This window comes from Talpa occidentalis, unplaced genomic scaffold (assembly GCF_014898055.3).
Source record: "Talpa occidentalis isolate TD23 unplaced genomic scaffold, MPIMG_talOcc4v2.1 talOcc4.16, whole genome shotgun sequence".
Taxonomy (NCBI): Eukaryota; Metazoa; Chordata; class Mammalia; order Eulipotyphla; family Talpidae; genus Talpa; species Talpa occidentalis.
In genome coordinates this window covers 30,028,206-30,056,202 of record NW_023601653.1, presented here as the reverse complement: position 1 = coordinate 30,056,202, position 27,997 = coordinate 30,028,206, and the positions used below count along the sequence as shown (strand labels likewise).

The 27,997-nt window shown below is 39.6% G+C and overlaps 1 protein-coding gene across 1 annotated transcript in view; it reads right to left on the bottom strand.

Annotated features, from left to right (window-relative positions):
- The window catches only part of E2F7 (E2F transcription factor 7), a 39,287-nt gene extending 22,192 nt beyond the window's left edge, over positions 1-17,095 (bottom strand). Inside the window, exons 1-4 of the mRNA XM_037513941.2 lie at positions 16,907-17,095; positions 16,147-16,239; positions 7,897-8,172; positions 3,170-3,335 (exon numbers count right to left, since the gene is read on the bottom strand). Of these exons, the coding sequence (XP_037369838.1) occupies positions 3,170-3,335; positions 7,897-8,172; positions 16,147-16,239 (535 nt within the window). The 5' untranslated portion in view covers positions 16,907-17,095. The remainder of the gene's footprint in view (positions 1-3,169; positions 3,336-7,896; positions 8,173-16,146; positions 16,240-16,906) is intronic.
- Positions 17,096-27,997: the final 10,902 nt, after the last annotated feature.

Sequence of the window (27,997 nt, the reverse complement as noted above, 5' to 3'; positions counted from 1 at the left end):
GGTCATACTGCCTGGATTTGAATCCCTGCTCTATCCCTTACTAGTTGGGTGATCTTGGGAGCTACTTAACCTTTCTGTGCCTTAGTGTTTATCTCGTAAAGTGAAGAGGATTATCTGTGACCATAAATACAAAGGGTGTCTAATAGGTGTGGCTTTAGCTTCAGTGTGCATATTATTTTGAAAATACTTCCTGCACAGCACTGAAGATACTAAAGTCCCTGCTAGCATGATAGGTCACAGTAGATTTAAAATATCTCCATCTGTTACTCATCCTGTTGTGCAACAGGCTCTTAGGCTTTCAGAATCCAGTGGCTCCTTTTGCTCTCATGTATCCATAACAAAGCCTCCAGGCACCTTCCAGAAAACCAGCCCAGCTACAGAAATACCCTTTCATTCAACTGCCGGGAGCTGTTACATTATCAAGGCAGACTCAGTGAATTTAGCTTTGGTCCTTCAAAGATTTAACATGAGAAATCAACCAAATGACAATGAGACCTCTGGAGCTGAGAGGACGTTCTGTCACATGCATGAAGAGGCACTTCACAGTCAATCAGAACTTTTTGGCTCATGACCCTGAAAGGTTCCTCACCCGCAGAAGCTCAGGCTTCCATGCCAGATGCCTGCTGGAAGGTGCTGGCAGGGGCAGTCAGCAGCCCCTTATCCAGATCTGCCTGGTACTTTATTCCAGTCTGTTTTCAGATATTAACACATCTTGTTTAGAGTATAACATTTTATAAACCTTCCCATTAGAAATGTCATGTGAATGCAACTGAGACACCCCAAGGCCAGCCATATGCCCTGCTGTTTTGTTATTTTGTATTAGATACCAGCTGTTACATCTCCATCTAGTGGCTAGACAGGCCAAAAAGGAAAAACAAAGGAAGATCCTGACCATTTGGGAAGGATGACAATGCTTAATATGCAATAATGGATGCTTAGTTGGTGGTGTTGACAAAAGTCAATGTAAAGCCAACGTAGGATAATCACTCACTTCTTCAATATGGACTGAGCTGAACTGTCCATTGGCTGCTGTACTAGAAGTAACATTTCACAAATCTGAAAACCTGCAGGTTTCCCTGTGGCTTGCTCTGTCTGGAAGGTTTTCTCTGGCACTCACTTTTTCTTTTGTATGAAGTCAATCCTATTAATCTTAGTCATGGCATTAGTTATGCCCTCAAGGATTTACCCAGTTGTTACCATGTTTTCCTTAGTCCTGGATGGAGCTTATCCAGAACATCTCTCAGCCCAGTAGTTTCCCAGTTGGTGCTATTTTCCATGTACTAAAGTCATTCCCATTCTTATATTCTTTTTTTTTAAAATTGAAGTAACACTGGTTTACAGCATCGCATGTGATTCAGAAGGAGTCTGTATATTCTTGTCAATAATATCCAAGTCAAATCTACATGAAGCCAGAATCTCAGAAAAATGCAGTGTGCATGCTCTATACATCCTTTGTTCAAATATGTTCTTATGGCTATGACCTGAGATATAGCAGAATTTTAGATTTAACCACAAGAGAAGATCACCACTGAATTTACTCCCAGGAAGGGAGCCCATGGGTAAGCATATGGTAGTAGGAAGCTGTTGCAAAAATCTATGAAGTTCTGCTCCAGGCAATCATAGCAGAGGATCTGCACCCATTGAAAGTAGGAGTTCACTTTTCTGTCCTTCTTGGAGCTGTAAAATAGCCTTCTCACATGTAATTCTTTATCTTTACATTGGTAACAGTGCAAGGTCCCTGACGGGAACTGGTTTCATGAACCCCAATGAGAAGGACCCTACATGATTGCTGCTTAACCTTAATCCTCTATAAGACTCGTTCCCAGGACCCTATGCCTCAACTGGGGTCACATCAAGCGTTTTCCATCCACCTGGGTCACTTTCACCTTCTTGATTCATTCCCACTGATGCCAAACACCATGTTCTGCTTCTGAATTCCAAGATGGCTTCCCAATCAGAACACACTACTCCTCCCCTCCTAACTATAAAGGTTGACAGGACAACCTGTGGAAGGGGTGACAGGTCTAGTAAGAGCAAGAAGAAACTATTCCACCTAATAATTAAGAGTAACCTATGCCAGGCCCTGAGTTAGGCATGCTACTGCCATTATCCCCAAGTTTGCTAAGTTTCTGCAAGGTAGGTACTACTGTATCTGTTATAGATAAGAGAAGTTATATAATTTTTAAGAGTTCTTAGTCTGTAAACTGGAGAGATAGGTTTCAAATACAGCCCTGTCAGACCCAAAGCTGAGCCGATAATCTTTCTTCCATCACAGCCCACTGATTCATCATTATCTCAGTTTCTAGCAACTAAAATCTTTTAAACCATCTGTTTATATAATCCACACTGACAATCATCTACTGGGGTACATATCTCTGAGTGACAGGAAGAAATAGAACTAATAAATGAACTGAAAATATAATCTACCATAAAACCTATTTAGCTGATTTCTTTGGGACTTCTTCTTTCTGTATGTAAAACCTCCTTGCTTTTCAAGGGGATATCCTGAAACCTTCAATTCATTATGATTTCTGCTTCAACATTGTGTTAACATTATTTTCCTCCTGAAACCAATAGCAATCCAAGCCCACTAGGGGTCTCTATTCTGAAGCAGCTTATGGACAGCCCCTACAGCACTATACATTATATAGACCATGCCATAAAACACATGTGTTTTTCTGTTTTAAAGTTTACCTGTTTGACTTATGGCTAGATGTGCTTTCTCTAGTCTCATAGGCTTGCTGTTAATATCACAGTATACATAATGCTCTTGCTCTTGAATCTTGATTTAAGTCAACAGAAATAATACCAGTTCTGAACTCTTAGATGTATTCTTAAAAATAAACAGCAGGCTATTCCTAATATTTTTGAGTCTGTCTGATATTAGATGAAACTAAAATTTGAGGTATTCACTTGCAATTTGAGTCTTTTGTAAAATATTTTCATTGTCAATATTTTTATTGGACCCTTAGGCCTAGACAGCTCACTGGAATCTTATGCATAACAATGAGGAATTTGATGATAACAGAAGGAAGCTCTACCTACTCCTCTGTCCTCATGTTTTTGAAGTGTCCACTCTTTATTTAAGAAAAGAGGCTATCTGAAGTCTTCGTTCTGTATGAGGAAGTCAGTTTCCGACTGTAACTGCAGGTAATCTGATTATACATACCAAGACTGACAGCAACTTCATCTAGGGAGATGGTAGTTTTCTCAGTTGACAAGGGATAACTTGGATAGCGAGCTAGAAACTTCTGGCACAGGAGTCCTAAACTTTTCTGTTTTCTGCTTGGCCTTTGCTTTTCAAATTCATCCACAGCACTGTCCCCAACATCAAGCTACAGAGGGCAGACAGAAGGGAGGGGAGATGTCACAGTTAATCCAAATAAGAGACTGCAATGGGCAGTACTGGGACAACCAATTCATTGGGGTGGGAGGGGGCATCCCAATTCACAGCATCCTAGATTCTGGTTAAAATATACACCTTAATCTAATTTTCTTAACGTTTTAGCTATTGTTCCCTCTATATTGAGTTCTCTTTTGCAACTTGAAGTTGATTCTACTGGTTAAAAGCTTTAAAAATGAAAAATGCAGTCATTACAGGTAGCTACGTTCTTGCCATTAGTGTACATGTTGGACTGCTGATCAGCATCATCAGGAGCTTGTTAAAGAAGTAAAATCTCAGAACTGATAGGTCTGAATCTGTCCTTTTATAAGATCTTGGGTGATGCTTATTGACACGAGAACTTCGAGATGCACTGGCCTGCATTGTGTCATCAAACTGCTTTATTTTTTACAATTGACTAAGGATTGATGGAACTGAACAAGGGCAGATAAATCTTATTCTCGCTTTCTGTAATTACAATAAACTAGTGTCCTTGTCTCATCAACCCACATTTGAAAAGGGCTCAATTCTAGTCTGAAAAAATAAAAGGCTTTTCAATGAACACATTCAAGCAGAAAAGTGATATGATTATCTCAATAGCTTCAGATAAAGTATTTGATAAATTTAACACCCATTCATGATTTTCAAGAATGCTTTTGAAAACTAGGAATGGAGAACTTCTTGAATAAAGTGTATTCATAAAATCCCAAGGGCAAACATCTGTCTTAATGGGAAAATCTTGGAAGCATTCCCTTAAGCTCAGGAAAGTGATAAGGATGTTCTTATCACTTTTCCTTTTCTATATATCATATTGTAAATCCTAGCCAGTGCATGAAGAGAAGAAAAAGAAACTGAGGCACAGAGATTAGGAAGAAAAAAAATAAAAATTTTCCCTTTGTTAGAACACTTGACTGTTTACATGAAAAACCTCAATAAAATCTCACACAACTTATTAAAAATAATGACAATTTAGTAAGGTAACTGGAAAGAAGAGACAATATATTTTAGAAAATCGGCTATACAATAGTAACAACATAAATTGAAAATATATCATTTGTAAACCAATAAAATTTTTAGGTACAAGTCTAACAAAAATCTATTTGCTTAAAATTCTAACATTTATATCTCAAAATGTAGAGAAATATATTATCTTCATAGATAGGAAGACTCAGTACCATAAGGAAATTAATTCTTCTCATATTAATCTGCGCTGGGTTGCAAGGCTGCCCGCAGCCTCTGCGGCGCCGGTTCGATCCCCGGCTGCTCCCAGGCCACTGGAGGAGGGTCCCACATGGCGTGCAGACCTCTCCTGCCGCCTGCTGCTCCCCTCAGCAGTGTACTTCCGTCCTTATGCCTGCTCTGATCCCTGCTCTGGCTCTGGTGAATTCTCTCACCCTCCCGCGCTTCTGACTGTACCCAGTGCTTGTATGTATAAATAAATAAATCTTAAAAAAAAAAAAAAGTATATATAGAGGAACAGAGAGTAAAGAAGAGGCCATGTGACAGAGGTAACATTGTCAATTTGGGGGCAAAGGAAAGCCTGAAAAAATGGCACAGGGGGGCCTCCCCGGTGGCGCAGCGGTTGAGCGCTGGGTTGCGAAGCTGCCTGCAGCCTCGGTAGCACCGGTTCGATCCCCGGCTGCTCCCCGGCCACCGGAGGAGGGTCTCACATGGCTCACAGACCTCTCCTGCCGCCCACTGCTCCCCTCAGCAGTGTACTTCGGTCCTTCTGCCTGCTCTGCTCCCCGTTCTGGCTCTGGTGAATTCTCTCACCCTCCTGCGCTTCTGACTGTACCCAGTGCTTGCATAAATAATAAAAATAAATAAATAAATTTAAAAAAAAAAAAAAATGGCACAGGGAAAATTAATTTCAAGAAGCAACATAAAAGTATCCAATTGAAAGGTAATACATATAAGTCAGTAAACATGTGAAAAGAAGCTTAACTTCCTTAGTAGTCAAGTAAATAAATAATGTAACTGCACATCCTGTAGATTGGCAGAAATTAATACATTCCACATTTCCAGTGTCATAGAGGATTCTTACATGTTTATACACATTTATACACATCCACCGCACTAGAGAAAGCAAATAGCAAGTGGAAAAGCAATTTAGTATTATCTTGCGATCATCTGCATATATAATAACCTAGCAGTTCCACAACAAGGTATAGACCCAAGAACAGCAGTTCTCAAATTTTCTGGCCACAGGATCCCTATATAGTCTTAAGAACTTCTGAGGCCCCCACAGAACTTTCTGGTTTTTGTTTTCGTGGATTTTTATCTATCATAATTTAATGTATTAGAAAGTAAAACTGAGACACTTAAGTGATTAGTAAAAACGGGACAGTGTTTTATATAATTTCCAAATCTCTTTGTGTCTGCTTTAACAGAGCACAGCAGGATTGTCATGTTTGCTTTTGTATTTGTTACAATAGTCACATCATGGAGCCACTAGAAAACTCATGTATATTCAGAGTTCAAGAGCAAATATTTAACTATATATTATTATGAAAATTGTTTTTACTTCCTTGACCCTCTCAAAGAGTTTCAGGGACTTTAAGGTCCCTGGACCACACTTTGAGAACTCCTGGATATGCACCCCAGGAGATGGGAGCAAGCATAGGCCCTATTGATCTGAATTGGAAATAATCCAAATGGCTTTAAACAGGAAAATAGATAAATAAATCATAGTACAGTTTGGTGTTGTTTAGGAATGAAGATATATTCTGAGTCCTGCATCATTAGGCGATTCTGTGGTTATGCAAATATCAGAGAGTACAATCACACAAATCTAAATGGTACAGTCTTTTGGGGTTATCACATGTATGTAATAGGTAGTTGACTAAAAAGTTAAGTGATACATGGCTATATAGTTATGCAATGGAATATTATACAACATTGGAAAAATGGGAGGATTATATGGAAGAACCCAGGTGAATCTTAAAGGTCTAAATTTATTGAAAAAGTAAGATCCAGAAACTACGTAATTTTAATTTTACAAAAGTTTAAAATTCAAAAGATCTAAGTAATATATAGGAACACACACATGTGTGACAGAGTGATTTAAAAATAGCAAGGAATTGATAAATATAAATTCAGGAAAGTTACTCTGTGGTGGAGGCAGATGTAATTAGTAGTATTGTTCTGGTTTGGGGGTTGGGAGGTAGATTTATGACTATTAAAAGACCTTACATATATGATAAGTATATTTTATATAACCAGATATTCCATTAAATGGTAATAAAGAATCAATTTCAAAAAGATATTAAAAGGTTGTTTTAAGACCACTCAAATTTTAGGCATTTACTTCCGAGGAGGAGGGAACATGGCTCATGACTGATCAATTAAAAATATCCCTGTAATGTTTGAGTAGGAAAACAAAAATTGAATTGTTTTAGGTGCAAATTAAACAACTTGTTCTGCCAAAGAAAGTTATTGATAGTGTTCCCTTCTCAAGAAGTGAAAGAGGTCACTAGCAGTTTCCCATTGGGTGATTTTCCTGTTGCTGATTTTTATCAAAAAAATAGAAAAGCAACTAATATTAACATAGTTTGGACAACAAAATACAAATTTGATTTGATTGATTCTTGTAACTCTAATGGGACCAGGGCAGGTACCACACTATTTACAGAGGTGCAGAGATTTAAAAACCTTGAGCTATCTACTGATTTGAACCTAAGACCTCTGAAACCAAGTCCCTGTGCCTTCCACATCAAATATAAAACAGAAAGGAAGTCAAAGAATGATTCAGACTTAGAAAAGAGAAATTGTGAAATTTTTCTGGCTTAGGAACTACTCTCAAAACTGCATACTGTGTATTTAGTTACATGAAAGAATCAGTTGTATCACTGCAATGAATATACTGCAGATTCAATTCATTGTGTTCTACTAATTTCAAGCTGTGATACAGGACATCTTTTTCACTTCTTTTTCAAATTCTTAATTTTGGCAATATGTATAGCTTAAAAAATCAGCCAAATGGAGGAAAAATAATACTCATCTCTGAGTAACTTTCCTTAGCAAATCTGGGGAAGAGTTTTAATAGAAGAATTAAAATTATTGACTATGAACTATTTAAAAGAGAATAATTATGCTGCTTATTCAGCAGCTGGTTCACCAAGGTCAGATAATTTAAAGATGATTTAAGTTTAAAGCCCAAAACGAAGGAACTGAACATATATGAGGATAATAAAATTTCAGAAGTTAAAAATATTTAGATTAATAGTACCCTTAAACTTGGAACAAAATTATAATTCACAACAGCACTTAAAAATGGATTAAAAAATTCAAATTTCTTCAATATATTAAAATTATCAAATATTGCTTAAAAATATCATTTTCAAATTTGCTGTCAAGGAACTATCATAAAGAAAAGAAAGCATTCATTATGACAAATGAGATACAGTTATTTAGTACTGTTTTTGGTTCAAAAATAACTGGAAAATTGAGAAGCCTATGACCTTTCAATAATCAAGTAAAATTTTTAAAATTCTCAAAAAGCTTAGCCTGTTTACCTGCAGAGAGTCTGTAAACGCATCATCCTTGTTCTCGATGGGTCTGAACAGTTCCTTTTTCTTCTCCCGGTCTCTGATGTCTGGGCTGGCAGCACTAATGAGCATCTTCAGGTTAGCGGTAGGCGTCCACGGTTCCACCTGCTGTCTGTCAACAAGCTTAACTGGAGTGATGGGATTTCTTTCTGGAGTGAAAATTTTTTGCTTCGATAAATCAATTGGTTCATTTTTTATTGGAGTCTTCGGGGTCATCCTTGATCGATCAACAAATATATTTTCCTATTTAAGGAAAGAGACCTTTTAGCACAAGTGAGAACAGACCATTATCAGCTAAGACTATACTTTATTTCTGCCATTCACCAAGACATGGCAATCACACAGACCATATCTGGAAAATATCAGTAAAGGGCTAGTCAAAATCAGAAGGATTCCTGGGAATTAAAGAGTGGCTCCAGTGACAAACTGATGATAATATGCTACTCATTAAACTTATTTTTCATAGCATCTCTGAAAGAAGTCATGAGTGTATCTCTGTTGGATTCTTGAAATAGTTGAGGATGATGAGTAAATTGAACCATATTGCTTCTAAGTGCCATCCATTTTTTTTTAAAGATTTATTTATTTATGCATGTAAGTACTGGGGTGTAAGCCAGAGGTGCGGGGAGTGAGAGGATTCACCAGAGAGAGTGGGGAGCAGAACAGGCAGACTGAATGAAACACACTGCTGAGGGGAGCAGTGGGCCAGATAGGTGAGGTCTGCTGTGCCACGTGGGTTGCTCCCTGGCCAGCCGGGGGTCGAACTCATGCTGTAGTGGCTGGTGATAGCTTGTTAGTGCTGTCTTTAACCACTGAGCCACCAGGAGGCCCAACCATCCATATTTTTAAAAACACTATTTACAAGTTCATACTAACTAGTGAAGAGCATTCCGCTCTGTAGTTCTCCAGTTCTAATGTTCACCAATTTGTAGCAGGAATTAATGGAAGAGCATCGAACAAAATGTCACATTTATGCTGGAGCTATCAATATTATCCCCGCAAAGCATGCTTCTCAAATTACCCATGGTGAATGACCAGGGATTTGAATTTCCAAATACCTATATCCTGTTCTTTGTGGAAGACAAGATTGCAAGTGCAGCAGAGTTCCTGCCCTCTGGCTCCTGCTCCTGACTCACTATTCTCTCACCTAGGAACAAGTAGGGCAGGAAGCCACAACTCAGTCATGACTTTAAAAGATACCAGGAAGACATCTGGAGCCCGAGGTGGCAAATCACTGAATTACAATTACTCTAACCAGCTGCAATGTGAAATCGTTGGAGCTATGTGCTGACTTGACCAGAGAAGCAAAGGAAAAGAATCTCTAAGTGAAAGGACCAGTTTGGAAGCCAACCAAAACTCTACGAACCACCACCAGAAAAACTCCACATGGGGAAGGTTCTAAGACTGGGGATCATTTTCAGATGAGGATCCAGGGAAATGAGTTTTACTGGTATAACATGGGAATGTGTCTTTTCAGAGCTCCAACAAAAGATACCCAGCAGAGCACTGATATCCACTAGCATCGATGAAGAGTCAGTATGGGAAATAGGTCTGCACACACTCTGAGGCCAGCTTACCTGCTTCTGCTGCCTTTCAAACATGTGATTGTGGGCAAGTTTCTCCTCTTCACTATGTCATTCATAAAAATACCAACTTTAAGGAGTATGAGACTAGTTCCTGGCATATAGTGTCCATGCAATAAAACTTAGTTATTATACCTTTCCCGTTCTCTATTACCATTTATTCAGGCGCTTGGAGTTAATAATATAGCACACTGTACTGCTATTTAATTTCCTGGGTGTGTGTCGTATCTCCTTAGTGAGACTGGGCACTTAAAGAAGCCAGGGAGCAAGTTCATGTGTCTCTCTTCAGTTTTTAGTACAATGCCTTGCTCCTTGTAGGTGCTTGGAGAACACTGTACCTTGGTTACCAGCTACTTCAAAAGGTATCCTCATGGAAGAGGGTGTGGTCAAAGCTTGCTAAAGTAGAAGAGAGAACACTCTCCTTCCCAAGTGCCTCCATTGTCTCTATAATTACAGGGAAGATGAGTTCTTACTTTTTTGTTACTGAGGGAGCAATTCTGAGGGATTATTTCCTCCTATACTTTGATCTATAGCTCACTGTAATTTAAGTAACTCTTAAAGTAGGAGGGGAGTTAGGTTACCTGGTAGGTTATGGCTGTATCTGATCCTCTACATGAAAAGAAAACTATGCCATGCAAATTGTTTTCTGAGGTCTCCAGTGGGCAGGTCAACTGTAGTCTAGCTACACTCTGGCCCACTCAGCTGTCTATCCCCCCAATCCTGACACTTTGTAACACAATGGGGAAGGGAAGGCAATGAGAATTTGGAATCCTGGTTTTCTTTCTATTTTATATCTTTCTGATACCGGACAAGCTGTTCATTATGTTTGGGTCCAAGTTTCCTGATCCCCAAATAAGGAGTTCAGACTATCTCCAGGGCTTTCCAGCAAGGCCGCCTAACTGTGCAGTAAACACTGGGATGCACCCAGATCTCTTCAGGAATGAATGACTCATTCCCCTAGCTGTTGGAAGTAATGTCCCCAGAAAGCCTTTTCTTGGCTTGGTTGAAGAGGAATCACATCACTTCCAGGAAGCCTGTGCTTACTTAAGAGCTGGTAGAAGTAGCACTGACATGTAAATGCCTGACCCTTTTGTCCCAACTCAAAACTACTTCCAGAGGTGATCCTAGAACTCCCCTTAGGATAAAGTCAGCCTTCTGCTGAGACTAAACTCAGCTCTGTCTTTTCTTTTCTCCTATTCTGCTCCCTTCCCTTTCCCCTTCCTAAGAATCAACCCCCAAAGCACTCCCTAAAGGAACAAGTACACTAGACTTCCAGTCAGATCTGCTTGCCATGAAATCTAAGTTGGAAACCCTTGGAAATCACTCCTCAGTTAGGGAGAGCCTCGAGAACATAACCCATGAACAGGTTCTCCAGTTCTCATATGCAAATGAAGTAATGTACCTTGACTTGTCATAGGAGGCTATTAGGATCAGATCAAATAATGAAGGTGAAAGCAGTTTGTAAGGTAAGTGTTATGCACATGTTCCTTATTACTATTAATTTTATTAGCATCATGACCATGCTCTCTATGTCCATAGAAAGGAATTCATAGCTACAAGACTAAGGACTAGGTTCTACTTCTGTTTCTGTCTCAGATGTAACTTTGATCACGTTACTTCAGATAACACAGTCAGTCATTGGTCTTGTCAAGGCCCTTAGCAATATTCTGATGAGTTCTTTCCAAGTTCTCTCATGCATATCCAACATTTTGCCCATACATTCCACACTGGCTTTTCTTCAACCTGCTTTGCTCTTCATCATGTCTAAGCTGTTGCTGACATCACCTTGTTTTTAATGCCATCACCAGCTAAACTTTGCCCATTGAAACCCTACCTATTGTTTAAGTCTCAAAGACGACATGTTAGGGGGCCTCCCTGGTGGCGCATGGGGGTTAAGACACAACCTATGAAGCTGTCTGCAGCCTCTGCAGCACGAGTTCGATCCCTCGCCGGCCAGGGAGCTGCCCACACAGCGCAGCAGACTTCTCCTGGCTCGCCCGCTACTCCCCTCGGCAGTGTATTTCAGTCAGTCTGCCTGTTCTGTTCCCCACTTTATCTCTGGTGAATCCTCTCAACCCCCGCATCTCTGGCCTGTACCCCAGGTCTTGTATGTATAAATAAATAAATCTTAAAAAAAAAAAAATGGCGACATGTTAGGAAGTGTGTCCTTCTAGAGATTGACTAACAACTTTGTCCCCTTCATAGTACACTTTCTAGAATTAGTAATCCACACTGAGGGTGCCCCCCACAATTTCCCAGGAGATTCTCAAACCACAATTAGATTCACTTAGTTGCCTCTCAGTTACCATGTCAATGGCAAACTATCTCCCTTGACCTGTCTGCAATGATTAACACTACTGACTATGTTTTGCTCTGTAAAATGCTCAGCACTGCTGAGATAGCACTCTGTCTTTTTGTTCTCTTCCTACTCCTCTGTTCCCTCTTATTGGTTCCTTTTTCCATTCTTATAAACCTAAGCCCTCGCCTCTCAATTTGTTCTTTGGGGTAGCTGACCCAAGGTTTTTAAACATTCATATGTTGATAATTCCCAAGTTTATATGTGGCTAGGATGTTCCATCAATTCCAAAATAAGGGAACCAGCTGCCTCCTGCACATAAATATTTATTTACCTATATATATCTCAGGTGCAGAATCATGTGTCACTAATGATGTTTTGGTCAATGACAGACTGCATAGATGACAGTGGCCCCAACAGGCTGCACACCACACAGCCTAGGTGTTGTAATAGGCTGTGCCATCTAGGTTTGTGTAATTACAATCTTGACCTTCACACAACACTGAAATCACCTAGTGAGGCATTTCTGGGGACTTCTGAAATTTTACTCTTAATCCCTCTAACAACTTTAAAAAGTAGGTAGACTTATTCTCCTTTGCCACTGCAGAGAGGGTCTGAGAGACTGAGTAATTTGCAAGAGTTGTCATTGTAGTGCTGTGGACAAAAAAGAATGTTTTTTAAAATTGTGGTAAAATATATATAAGATAAAATTAACCATTTAACCATTTTGGTTGTGTAATTTGTGGCAGTAATTCTATTTGCATTGCTGAACCACTATCCTAAGTGAAGGTTTTTTTTTTACTTCATCCCCCTAACTTATTTATTTATATTGAGATAGCATTAGTTTACAACATTGTATATGATTTAGAGGTATAAGATCACATACTTCAAGTGGATGTTACCACACCACAGCCACTAAGTCACTTATAGCTCTCCACCATAGTCCATCATGCCCCCTCAACACTTCACTCTCCTTTCTTCCTCACCTCCTCTGGTAGCCCGAGTTCTACAGTCAGATTTCTAGAGTTTGTTACCAGTTTGTTTTCATCTGACCCTTTGTTTTGTTTCTCTGTATTTCACATATAAGTGATACATCCAGTATTTGTCTTTCTCTTTCTGACCTATTGCACTTAGGATCATTCCCTCTATTTCCATTCAGTAGAAAACAGCAAGAGTTTATCTTTTTTATGGCTGAATAGTATTCTATTGTGCATACACACCACATCTTTCTAGTCCACTCATCTGTCTTTGGAGCACTTAAGTTGTTTTTCTATAACTTTACTATTGTAAATAGTGCTGCAATGAACACAGGAGCAAATATATCCCATTGAATTTGAAACTCTTCTTTTTCAACTGCTCCCCAGGGAGATAAATGACCTTCAAAGAAATACCCACTAAGTATAGACACTGTCCTCAAATATACCATGTTCATTTCTACTTCTTTACTAATTCCCATCCTCTTTATCTACATATATCTTGGTATTTATTCCTTCAAGCTGTAGCTCGTGTCATCTCGTTCAAAGAGCCTTCCCAAAGCTAACCCCTTATTTTTTAATTTATTCCAAATCATCATTTTCTACTTCTATCATTCCCAAATGCACTGTAAACAACTTAAGAGGAGAGTCATGTTTATAATCCCACAACATAGCAGAGCAAATTTGGGTAATGAAGACGAAAACACCTTCATGCATGCAAAAAGTTTCTCCATGCGTGGAAAGAAGATACATGCATAATATATAGTACTTATAGATCTTGAACAAAGTAAAGACAGTCAAGAAAAAGCCTCTAAATACCAACTGACTCAAAGGGCACTATTCCAGATATCCCTCAAAGAGATTTCAGAAACAACTCACAATTCCATTTCTGGCCACTCTGGATATTTCAAACATTTCTTGTATCCTCACACCTCATGTTCTTTCTTATGCCTACAACATCCATCTTCCCTCTTTTTTTCCTCATAAGTTAAATGTTAAACATCCTTAACTACTGCCTCCATGTGAAGCTTCCTGATGCTTTAAGAACGCCCCATGAATTTATTTCTTCCTTCTCTATTCTGCTAGCTCCAGAGCTGGTGGAGAAGTGGGAACTGGGGTAGGGGAGAAGGGACATCTCCCTCCCTATTGCCAGCTTGCCACCCTCGGCATCCCAGGCTGGTGGGGAAATCAAGTTGTTTCTGCCACCAAAACAGGTGCTCTTGGGCCGTCCTGCCTCCGGCTCTCCCTACAGCACTTACTAAATCATAGTATAGTTGGTTAGTTTTACACCTGACATCCTGAATATTTCTCAGGTAACTCAGAGCAGGGCCTGCATCATATTCATCTTTGGGCTATCAGTTCAACTAAGTATAGTGTGAACAGTTGTGTGTTGCTGAGTGCTTTACAAAAACCCAGAGGGAAGCGCTACTTATTAGCTCCAATATGTGAGAAAAAAACAGGCTTAGAGAGGTTAGGAGACTTATTAGACCACTGAGGCCCCAGCATCTGTGACATAAATAGTTGCTGAAAAACTGAATAAATATCTATGTCTGAGATTACACAGCTACTAAATGGAAGAGTAGGAATCAAATCCAGATTTCTGACTCCAAATCCTATGTTCACCTTTCTTTGCTTCAGAGCAATGTGAAAGAGAGACAAACTTCATAAAATTAACCATTTTAACCATTTTTGGTTGTATAATTTGTGGCAGTAAGTCTATTTGCATTGCTGTACAAAATCACCACTATCCTAAATGAAGTTTTTTTTTGTTTCATCCCCATAACTTATTTATTTATATTGAGATTGCATTAGTTTATAACACTGTATATGATTTAGCGGTATAAGATCACATACTTCAAGTGTATGTTACCACACCACAGCCACTAAGTGTATGTTACCACACCACAGCCATTGTTTATGTTGTGTATTCCAGTGTATGTTACCACACCACAGCCATTGCTATCTCTGCTCTCTCATCCCTTGTCTTCTCTTCAAGAGGTGAAATAAGACCTGCTTGTATACTGTATTTCAAACATTTTAACCACGTACCCAATTTCTTTTGAATCATTCGATTTTCTCTCCAGACCCATTAAAAACGTGAAAGCTTAGCTGAACACGGCACTTACTGATGCTAAGTAGGGTAGAAGTGCCCTTGTTAAAGGCACTTGACCCAGAAGGAAAGAAGTAGACGCTGACTTAGGTTTTATATAAATGTATACACATACTTTCCAGGTGGTTCCATCCAAATTATAAAGGTAAACAAAAAGTTTTGTTCTGAAACGCCTAAAGATTAAACTCTGTCTATATACTTTAAAAGTCTGCACATTTTCATCCCCACAAGGTAATTTTTTCAAAAGTCATCTTTAAAATTAGAATATTCTTTCCTTAACAAAAATAAATTCAATGTTAGGGAAAAGAAAAAACCCTCCTTGGAAAAGTATAAACATTTCATTCCTATCCAAAATTAAAAGTTGTCAAGTATTCTTCAAAGGGCCACATAACAGGTGCTTCATAAACAGGCAGTTTAAAACTAAAAATAAGAGCAGAAATGCAGATAAGTTCAGTGACCAAGGAAGCTGCTGGGCACAGATTGGCATTCTGAGTTTCTAATCGGGTTTGTTATATCTACTTGTCTCTGCCAAAAATGTGTAGACATTCGCTACTAACAAGCTATTATTACACCTTTCCGGTAGGGTACTGGCTGGGAGCACAACTGTGCTGATGTGGGTGCTGTGATAGTTTAGACATTGCTACAGCCAGTTTCCTTTTGTAATGTTCTGTGAAGATAACACCATGGTCTTAAAATCACAAGGGGCACAAAAAAGGGAGAGGATGACTCAGTGCAAAACTGACCATAACACTGTAAAATATTCAAGGACTATGCTCGTTGTCTTAAGGTCCATATCTCCCTATATGGGAGTCTCACAGGCCATACTCGTGAGTTACTGAAACAACCTGTGGGAGCTGGTTCGTTGGTGTCAAGAACATTTTGTAGGATTTTAATAATTGAGCACTTATCGCAAAAATGATGGTCTTTTCATGGGAATTGAGGTTTAACATTCAAAAAAATTATTATGCAATTCCAGTCTCAACTATAAGTATTATAAACTTCTGATTGCAGTGTCCAATATATTTTTGATTCATATAAATTGTTTCCAACATTACTTCAAACCTAGCCTCATTCTACTGCACAATGACTGAGAATATGAACAATATGGTTTTAGTTGCCTCCATTTTATAAAAAATACAGTTCTATGCTGCTCATCAAAATTGTTTATACATCAAACACCAGTGGCATGATGGAACAGTTCACTCAATTAGACATCATCATAAATAAGAGTTAAAGGTATTTAAGGGTGCTTACCTTTTGTGCATTTTCCCCATCTTCAATTGCAAAATCTAGTCTGGGTTGCCTGGGGTTGATCAGGTCTTTTAGTGTTAAACAATTTACCTCCATCTGCAATACACAATGTACATTATTAGAACATGATTTTACAATTGGGCTCTGTTCTTCTCGAACAACAATATCCATTTCTTGCTCGTGAACATGAACTTCCCCTCCCTAAATCTTGGCAATTTACTAAGAGTGTAGTCACCCCCAACTCCCCCTAAATAGCACATGAATGAACACAAACACCTAAAATGTGTTTAGCAATACTGAAAACCTGGAGAGAGAAAAAAAAAAAAATCGACAAAATTAATAAGTTTTTTTGAGCAAAGCAACAGGGCAAAATTAAGTTACCGATTCAGAATGTGTAGGGCAAATCTGTCAGCAAATACAGGGTCTCCTAGGTCAGTTAATTTTGGCGCAAAGAACTGGAAGGAATTCGGCTTTGAGGGGGTAGAAGGAAACCTGATCGCTAGACCAAACCCACCCAGCACTTGGCGCAGCCCCGTCCCCGGCCTCCGAGCAGACCCCCCAAAGATAAACTCTTCCATGAACCCCCAATCGTGTCGAAGGGCAAGTCTCCTCCCCAGACAGGCCGTAGGAAGAAATGCATGCAAGACTCCCCTCCAGCCGAGGATGGCAGAAGGGGCAAACTGGCAGCCAGGGAGCGAGGGAGAGGTCGCCTTCCCCCCAAATTCCCGCCTCTCCGCCGGCGCCGGGGCTGCACGCTACTTACTCCCGCTTTGCAAAGGGTGTTTCCTGCCTCCTGGGGGACCTCCACAGCCCCACACCCGCGTGCGATCAGCAGGGCGAGGCGATCAGCATCCGGGCGGCGACATCGGGTGGGGAGAAGGAGGCGTGCAGACCCCGGTTCCGCGCGCCAAGCGCCAGCGGGGACCCCGAGGCCACCAGGCTGCCCCAGCGCCCCGGCCCCTGAGCGTGGCTGCAGCCCTGGCCCGCGGTCCCCGCTAAAACACCTCCTCTGGCGCCTAGAGACCGAATTTCAGAATCCACCAATCAGCGGCGGCCGGGGGAGCGGGCCCGGCCAATCGCGGGCCGCCAAGGCCGGAGCTCGCCGCGCCCCCGCGTCTTGGCGCTCCTGGCCGCGCGTTTCGGCCGCACCCGCCCAATTGTGGCCGCCGGGCCCCCTCCCCCTTCCGGGTACCTGGAAACCTCGCGGCCCGGGAGCCAATTCCTGCCGCGGACGCGGGCCCGGGCGGCCGCGGGAAGCCTAGGTGGGGGCGGCGCGGGGCGGCGGGAGGAGGGGGCGCTTTTGTTATGCAGAAAAGACCAGCTCAGGTCCGCCCGGCTGGCCGCGCCGGGAGCCCGCGGGCACCGCCGCCAGGGGTGGGGAGAGCAGATGGGGTTTGGAAAAACGATCTGCACACGCTGGATGCTGCTGCCCCCCACCCGGCCCCCCACCTGCGCGCCAGCGAAGTTGTCCAGGCTTGTTGGGACAAACTTCCTCACCCCGATCGCTGGGGTGACACGTGAACCATGGTTACCAGGGTATGCTGCGAGCAGATGGCACGCCAGTTAGCCCTGGAAACTGGGCTGCAGAGCCAGCTGTTTTGTTTTTTCATTCCTTTTTTTTTTTTTTTTTTTGCATATCTGGAGACGTGTCGTGGTGGTGCTCCCTTTTCAGAGCATCGCCAATTATGAGAAGAAAGTAAAAGCCTGATTGAATAATCCTTTGCAATATGGTCTGGCATTCTGGGAAGCTGTCGAGAGAATTTCCTGGACGTTGCTGATTTGTATGAAATGTTTCACTTCTTTCAGCTTAATTTTTCTTTTAGAATATGAATGTTGATAGAGACAGCCGTGCAACTCTGTGTGTGTGTGTAACAGGCATTTTTGTGAAATAGTTTAATATTTACGGACAAATGAGAAGATAACAGTTCCCACCTCTGGGGGGGGCCCCCATTTTCACTTATTAGCATTTTACAAGGTATTTTTGTTGCAATCAGGGAACCAACACTGATAAAATAATTTTTAACTAATGCCATTATTTTATTCAGTTTCTTTGATTTTTGCCTAATGTTCTTTTTCTGGCCAGGGTTATCACTTTACATTTCAACCGCATGACTCCTTAGACTCCCTTTTGGCAGTAAGGATTTCTCCTACTTTGTGCTTTTTTGATGACCTTGACAGGTTTGAGGGATACTGGTCAGTGATTTTGTAGGGTATCCTGCTGTTGGAATTTGAGGCAGCCTTTTCCTAAAGCATGTCTAGCACATTTTGCTATAAACCATATACTTTCATACTATCTTTTCTGTAGCAAGTGCTCCACTCGCCACGCTTGCCTCCCAAATAGAAACATATACATAGATGTATGTGTGTGTATTTAAACAAACAGACTGTCTGCTGAACTTGGAATACTCAATCAAATCCTTCAGTTTTTACTCTATTTAGATTGCTAATAAATGTAGCCTAAAAGTCAAACCACTGCTAGATCACGAGTTAGAAAGACAAAAAAGCATGGGAAACATTGGAGTTAAAGAAAAATAACACTAGTAATATGATTTTGACATACCTTATAATAGAAATAATATTTTGAAATATTTCTTGTAGGTAGAAACATAAGGACAAACATGTAAAGAATAAAATTGCAATTTATTAAATTTTTCACTTATGTGGAAGCAGAAAATTTCTATGAGGGAATCCCCCCACCCACGATTACTAATTACCTGTGGCTGCTCTACTATTACTCTGAACTAGCTGGTTTAAAACAACAGAGATTTAGTGTCTCCCTGTTCTGGAGTCCAGAAGTTCAAAATCAAGGTACAGGAAAAGCCACATTCCCTCTAGTACCTTAGAGAATCCTTTGCCTCATCTGGCTTCTGATAGCTATTAGTAATCCATGGTGTGTGGCTGCCTCACTTAGGTTATCTGTTTTCGTGGTCCCTTGGCCTCTTCTTCTTCTCCCTGTTAGTGCTCTTCTGTGTGTCCCTTATAAAGACCCTTCCAGTAAATGTAGGTCCCACCTGTATAATGTGGATGATTTCATTGTAAGAGCCTTACGATGAAGAGCCTTAACTACATTTGCAAAGACCCTTTTTCCAAGTGTATCCATTTTCAGTAGATCCTCAGGGCCATTGGTGAGGACAAAAGAGCTGGTCACCCCTGGAGTAGGTGCAGAAGTCTCCAGAGGCTGGGTCTCACTGGATTACAGCTACATCAGTGATTGTTAGGAGTCGAGATTTCATTGAGAAATCTGACAGAGGTATAATAAGAATGAACAGTAAGATATACTGCTGTGATTAGGAAGATATACACAGATGATGTTGGATATTCCTTTAGCCAAAGGGCTTACACTCCTGCTTCTCAAACTTGAAAATAGTCCTTTATGTTTTTTGGGTTCCAAATCCCAAGATTTATCACACTTCACAGAAACAAGAGATTTCCCACACTTTTTAGAAAGTATGCTCTGCGGTGGTCTATAGAACTCATATAAGTCAAACTGAGCACAAGATAGTCTGGGTTGTCCAAGGTCCTCAAATATTTTTCTTTTCTTTCACTGCTGCAAAGAGGGTCATCTTGCACGGCATCTCTTCTCAAAAGTGTAGTCACAGAAGGGAATTACAAACTTGTTTTTTTCACTACACGGTTAATAGAGGTATCTTGGTAATTCTCAAACCTTTTTGGGTAGATGGGTTTCACAGTTCTTAAACTGAAAGTTGTCGTTTAGAATAACTTTTATCTTTAGCCATTCATGAGTCTGGGAGTGGGATACATTTGCTTCCCTAACCCATAGCAAGTTCAGAGAAGGCATAAAATGTATTCTTGGCTGGCCACAAATAATGTAGAAGGAGAATTAGTTCATGACTAGTTCCAGCTCATGACCTAGCAACAACAACAACAACAAAAAGAGATTTTATTAATAGCAAAAGATAGTTCTTGCCCCCATCTCAAATAACATCCAGATGTCTAACTGTTCAAAAGGAGGTGCCTGAACTGTGATTACATGTCCCATAAGGAGCAGAGGGAATCCATTCTTTCGCTTTACAGACTTCTAGTCATCCTTAGGACTTTAAAGTGGGGTAGTTTTCTCTAATGATTGTGTGATGTGTGTACTCACTAAGTGGTAAGAGGATATTTGGGGCTAAGAGGGGATATTTGGTGTGCATGTACTTGTGTGTACACTAAAGGCCACCATATTGGGAGGGGATTATGCTGTAGTAAACATTTCAGATTACAACAGATAGGATGGATTTTTAGCAGGGCTGGATGTTTATGGAAAAAGTGTGATACTGGAGAATGTATAAATGGCACTTCTTTAGTTGGTGCCACATTTATGCTTCAGGCGGGGACTTCTAGTTTGGGTGGGACAGTGACCTTGGGGATTAGTCACTGCCCAGGAACTGAAATTCTGTAGAAAATAGGAGACAAGCGCCCCCTTAATCTCTCAAACTTTACCCAGAAAAGGAGGAATTCACTTTGAAGAATAGAGAGCCATGGACACTAGATGTAGTCCATGAACTTGATGGATGACCTGGAAAAGGTATTGCATGCCTAGGTCTTAAAGTGGCGGGGTTGCTTTGAATGAACTCTGAAGGATATGCTAATTTTGTCATTCCAAATACTTAGGGGATCCTTAGGATGTCCTTTAAAACTATTTGCTACTGACTTTCAATCACTTAGTGTGGATATGTGAGAATATTGCTGAAATAACTCTTTTATTTCCATATTTGGTAAACTTGAGCTCATATCTACTTATTATATGATATACATCCATGTATGTACATACATACATTAATAATGAGAATGTTAAAAAAATATCGGGTCAAAGACTAACCTTTGTCACCTTCATTTTTCTAAGCTTAGAATTAAATTGCTGAATGTCACATTTATGCCTACCCAGTAGCATTATTTTGATAGTATTTATTCATTATGATACTTTGTCAGATCAAATGAAAGTTTTCCATGTGCGATGTGGAAAGAGGAGTTTGGGTTTAGGAGATCAGGGACTGAAAAGTTAAGTTTAAATATTCTGAGTACTACTGTTTCCTAACCCAGGACCTCTGCATTGTACGTGGGCTTTCTACCTTGGCAAGACTGGAAAAGTAGGCTCAAATGGAGTTCATTACCCTAGGCCTCTGTTAAACAGTCAGGCGGAAGTGCTTATGTACAAAGGTTAAGGCATTGTTTATAGGCAGTCAATGATAAAATGCTAACTATTTTTGGCAGGAGTAATCATTTACCAGCATCACCCACATAGCGCATTAACATATCATTCCTCTGGGGCCTCCCCGGTGGCGCAGCGGTTGAGCGCTGGGTTGCGAAGCTGCCCGCAGCCTCTGCAGCGCCGGTTCGATCCCCGGCTGCTCCCCGGCCACCGGAGGAGGGTCCCACATGGCGCGCAGACCTCTCCTGCCGCCCGCTGCTCCCCTCAGCAGTGTACTTCGGTCCTTCTGCCTGCTCTGCTCCCCGCTCTGGCTCTGGTGAATTCTCTCACCCTCCCGCGCTTCTGACTGTACCCAGTGCATGTATAAACAAAAACAAAGAAAGAAAGAAAAAGAAAGAAAACATGCCTCTATATAAAAAAAAAAAATAAAATAAATAAAATAAAAAAAAAAAAAACTTTAAAAAAAAAAAAAAAAAAAAAAATATCATTCCTCAGATTATACCTGCAGTGAAAATGGGGCTAACCTTAAAGTACAAAGCATTGTTTCTCTGTAATACCCTATGTAAAATACTGTCCTTTCTAACCATGGTCAAAGACTCACCTTTGCCTCACCAGTGATGCTGGGCATCCCATTACACATACTCTCAAACAAACCCTTTCTTTCTTTCTTTTCAAAAATTTATTCTTTTAATTGTGGTAACATTAGGATTTTTCTCTATCAGGTATCACCAACATAGGGTACCCACCACCAAATCACCAAGAGTCCACCACCATAGAAATTGTGTTTCTTTCCCTCTTTATTTCTACTCCTTCCCAAGCCCCTCTGCATTGGATGCTCCAGTTCTATAGTCAGTTTTCAAGGGTTAGCTTTTAAGTTTGTCTTCCTCTGGTTTTTTGTTTGGTTTTTCTATATTCTACTTATTGGTGACATTATCCAGTATTGATCTTCCCTCTGAGGTATTTCACTTAGCATTATCTCATCAACCTCCCTCCATGTTGCAACAAATGGCATGCATGAGTTGATCTTTTTGATTGCTGAGTAGTATTCCATTGTATATATACACCATATCTTCATGCCCCATTCATTTGTGAAACAAACCCTTTCAACATTTCCTGACTCTGTGACTTCAGGCATCTCCAGGTAGTCTGGCTACCTTCTGCCAATGAAACTATCAGCACTTGGTAGCTCGGGTAGTTCAAATATGGTGGCCATTCCTTGAGCATTCCCTAATGGCCTCACTGTCTTTAGATCAATGTATCCCTGTGGCTATATAAAATAGGACCCAGAAATTTCAAGGTCCCAAGAGGAGAAAATTCATGGCAGGTATAGTTGAGGGGTCAAATGTGAGGGGAGTCAGGTAAGTTTTGGGGGCAGAAGTTGTTCCTCAGGGAAGAAAGCTTAAATGGGAGTGACTCTACATTGTAAATAACGTAGGAAGAGAAGGAGGCTCCTGATGGAAGATACAGAAGAGAATATGGAAACTGAGGCTTGCACAACCAACTTAACAGATTTGCTTGGGATTCCTGGATTATTAGTCTTTCAAAAATTTGAAGGATATAAACAAAATCTTCAGTGGATTAAAATCTCTAATTAGAGCTTGACTATTAAATAAACTGCCAGTGCCAAGATGGTAGAACAGAGATTTGTTTTCTTCTACTATTCAGTGGCTCACATATATAAAGAAAGAATGATACCATCTAGCACAGAGACCTACAAAGTTCTACAAATAATACATTCTTCTGGTGTGTACTTTGAGATATAATTACTTTAATTAAGTTTTCATTCTGTCTTCTCCAGATGATTTCTGTTATAAAAATGCCATAACAAAGGGTTGTATTTTGGACCAAAAAAAGTACAAAAAATTTGGTATTTTCTCTTTAGTGACATGTTAAAAGTTCTAGACATCTCTGGCCTGTACCCTAGCTCTTGTATGCATAAATAAATAAATCTTTAAAAAAAAAAAAAAAGAAAGTAGCAGAGTTTTCCACATGCATAGCTTCCCAGACTCACCTTGATTTCTAGATCTACTTTATTATCTTTCATTTCTGCTTTCAAAGCTGCCCATTGTTTCCTGAACATTTTTTTTTTTTTTCATGGACTCTGTTCAATACAGTGGAAGCTTCAATATCTTCTATGGACTAAAATATCCACCTCCTCCCCAATTCAATCTCTAACATGCCCGAATTTGGAGATAGGGCCTTTAAAGACACAACTAAAATTTAAGGAGCCCATTAAAGCAGGCCCCTAATCCACCAAGACCTGTGTCCTAAGAAGAGGAGGAAAAACTAGGTGCGCACATGCACAGAGAAAAGGCTGTTCGAGGACAAAGTGATGCAGCCATCTGAAAGTCAAGGAGACAGACTCCACCAGAGAACAACCCTGCCGACAACTTGATCTTGAACTTCCCAGCCTCCAGATCTGTGAGGAAATAATGTGAGCAGTTATGTCAGCCATCCAGTCTATTGTATTTTGTTATGGCAATCCTAGTTAACAGACAAATACAACATTCTGGATCTTTCAAACCACTAACTTTAATGTTGTAGGATGGCCACAGCTACTTGTTCTGGCTTACAAGTGTGCACATCTGCCCAACATGGGCCTCTGCTCTCCAGCTTGTAATACATATTTTGTGCTACCTGTTACCTGATAGCTAAGCCAAATGCTCTACATTTCTAGTTTTCAGTTTTTGTTTTTAATATAAAACTTCAAAGAATTAATTTCTGTAACAAATGAATCTCTGAATTTCAAAAGTTTAACACAAAGGAAGTTTCTTTTCTCTCATAACAAAATGTGGGTTTCTGGTTGATGGGTGGCTGCCCTCCATATGGAGATTTAAGGACCCACTTCCCTTCATCTTATGGTCCACCATATTCTAATCCAAAGCAGTTCTAGATGTGACTATTAATTATTTGAAAAGAGGCTACAGCACTTGAAATATGCTGTAAGTATAAAAAGCATGTTGGGGTTTGAAAAAGTAAATGTATTTCAATATTTTTAATGTTTAATACATGTTGAAATAATTTTTGCAAACCTTGGGTTCAAAATGCATTGGGTTCTAAAATGGATTTTACCTATTTCTTTTTATTTATAGTAATGTGGCTACTAGAAAATTTAAAATAGGAAATATAACTCATATTCATTTCTCTTGGGTAGCACTGTTCTAATGCCTCAGGGTCTTCTGCTGTAGTCTGCAGAAGGGGAAAGAAATGGTGGATATGGTATTTCAGATTCATAAAAATCCTGGCTCAGAAGTAAGATAAAGCACATTTACTCAAATTCCATTGGGGAGAATTAGTTATGTGGCTCCGTCCAGAAGCAAGAGAGGATGGGAAATGTAATCCCGCCTTAGAGGCTAAGTCTTAGCAGTCATTCTACTCTAAGAAGGGAAGCCTGAATATTTGTGTTCTGCTAGTCCTTTCTGACCCACAAGGTCTGGTGGGTTTTTCTGACCCACCTTCTCACCTTCAACCCCAGCCCCACCAGCAGAATTTGCTTACTTTCTTCCATTTTGTTTTCTCTAGAATATTTCTACCATCTGGCAATATGTTAGTTTTGTTTCTTTGTTCACTTTATTGCATTCTCACTATATGTAAACTCTTTAAAAACATTATTTTTTTCAAAATTTTTATTATGATACAATGCACCATAACATAAAATTTACTATCTTAACCATTTTCAAGCATATTGTTCAGTGGCATTAAGAACATTCATAAAGTTTTGCAAAACCATTTCCACCATACCTTCAGCAGCTTCAAGTGTTCCATGGTTCATTTAATCTTGCACAACTTTGTGGGGCTAAAAAAAGAACTTAGCGCTGGAAAACAATTACGTTTAAGCTAGGAGGGAGGATATCAGAGTCATTTTAAAACTCCTGTCTAGTTTGAAGGGACTTAAAATGTTTAATGTATTATTAAACATGTGTTATTTCAAAGATAACCAATAAAGAGTAGATTGATTGTCTACTTGAAGACAATTGAAGATTGTAATCTTCAACCACTAGAAGGAAAAGTATCAAATAAGAAAGCAAATTCCACTCCTAATTATTTACCCCCAACTTGAAAGCAGGGACTCAAATGATATTTGCGCACCTATGTTTATTGCAGCATTCTTTGGAATAGTCAAATGTTAGAAACAACCCAAATGTCCATGAACAGATGAATGGAGAAGCAAAATGTAGTTTGTTCATATATTTAGGATTAAAAAACAAACTTTGGGAAACTCTAAGTAGAAGACAGCTTCTTTAACTTGGTAGAGGTTCTGAAGAAGCTGCAACTAACATCAGACTAAATAGGGAAAAGTTGAATGCTTTCCCACTAAGATTAGGAACAGGCAAGAGTGTTTTTCACTCCTTTTCATCTCCTTTAATCGGTCTTGTCTTGGAGATCCTACTTGTTGCAACAGGCAAGGAAAAGAATAGCAAGTATACCGATTGGCAAGGAAGGACTAATGTTTTCAATTTGCAGAAGATATGATAATATATTTTAAAAAGTCCTAATGAACCTGCAAAAAAGCTACTAGAATTGAGTGAATTTAGCCAGATGACATGATACAAGTTCAATATGCATAATCCTATTGAATTTTTGAAAAAGATTTATGTATTTATGCATGCAAGAACTGGGGTGTAAGCCAGAGGTGTGGGGGTGGGGGTGAGAGGATTCACCAGAGACAGAGTCGGGAGCAGAAAAAGTAGATCTACTGAAATACACACTGCTGAGGGGAACAGGGTCAGGGCAAGAGAGGTCTGCTGTGCCATGTGGGTCAGCTACCTGGCCGGGGATAGTGCTGTCTTTAAAACCCTGTGCCACCCAGAAAGCCTGCTAATGAATTTTTTATAGTAGCAATGAACAATTAGAAAATCAAATTTAAAAAGTACTATTTACAGTGCCTAAAATAAACTCAGCAAAATATATTTAATTTCTATACATAAAACATTACCAAATCTTGCTGGAGAAAATAAAAAGAAATCTGAAAGGGGGGATATTTGTCATTCATGAGTTAGAGGAATTAGTGCAATTAAAATTTCAAAATTCCCCAAATTGTTCCACTGAGTCAACATAATCCCAACCAAAATTCCTGCAGCCTTTCCCTTGTAGAGCTTGGCAAATTTATTACTAAATTTATATGGAAATACAGACTATTTAGAATGTCAATACAATTTTGAAAAATGAAAACCAAGTTAGAAAACTTCCACTGTCTAAATCAGCAAAAGACTTGAACAAATACTTTGCAAAAAAATGATAAACAAATGATAGTCAATTAACATAAAAAAATTCCCAGTATTATGCTATCAGGAAAATGCAAACTAGAGCTGTAGTGATATACTATTACTGACCTCCTGGAATTCCTTTAAAAATGAGAGAGATTTACAGTATCAAATGTAGGTAAAGATGTGGAGCATCTATAATTCATACTTACCTGGAGGAAATGTAAAATGGTGTACACACTGGAAAAGTTTTGCTGTTTAAGTTAAGCACACACCATAATCATATTATCTAGCATTTCATGCATAGCTATTTCTTGAGGATAAATGAAAAAAATATATGTCAATATATATTCTCATGAAATTCATAGCAAACTAATAGCACCAAAGTAGAAAAAGCTCCAAGGTCCATCAACAAGTGAATGAAGGAACACATCATGGTACAGCCACACTGTGGGATATTGCCTAATGCAGAGGAAAAGGAACACCCAACAATATGGAAGAATCTCAAAAAATATGTGCAACAAAGGTAAGTATGTACTGTGATTCCATTTGCTTGAAATTCTAGAAAATGCAAAACTAACTTCCTGGAGCAGAAAGGTTCCGGGAGTGAGATAGGATTGGCTGCAGAGACATATTGATCATTTTTGGGTGAGGAGATAATCTATATCTGCATTGTGATAATGACTACAAAATCTGGTAGTTATAAATTATCAAAATTCTTTTAATCCTATGCTTAAAATAAGTATAGTGCACCGTGTAAATTATATTGTAATAAAGTTGATTAAAATGATGGGCAGAGATACCAGAGTCAGATGTCCTCAGGTTAGTTTAACACTACTGTACTGCATTACCAGGGGACACTGTCTCCTAGGGAAGATGGCTACTAATATGGGTGCCACAGTCAGGAACACTTTGGAATTGTTGGTAGAGCTAGTCTCTTCTAGAAATTTCTCTGTTCTTTTTATCGCCATCCTTTTTTCTGTCAGTTAATGAAATAACTCCTAAATTATCTGATGATGCTGACTGGAATTTTATGAAAACACCTTAATTCTCTGATTTATCTCTATTTCCAATGGGTCTGTAATGATAACACAAAAAGAGTAAATACTTAACTAGTCAGGGTTTTTCCCTTTCCTCCATCGACCTGCTATTTAAAACCTTGCCTTTATTTTTTTCCCCATTTCTTTTCTTATTTTATTTTTCACATTTTTAGATCATTTTTTATTTTTGCACAATGTATGCATTTTCATCTTGGTTATATTCCCCATACAATTCCCACCCCCTGCCTTGTTTTGATCCTACTCCCTCCTCCCCACCCTGTAGTGTATCTCTGGTTTATAGTTGCTTGTTGATTTTGATTTTTACTTTTTTATAATTGGTTTTTTCCTGGTCCCTTATTTAGGTTTTCTAGATTCCTGCTATGAGTGAGACCATCCGGTATTTTTCTTTTTCTTTCTGGCTTGTTTCGCTGAGCATGATCCCTTCCAGCGCCATCCAT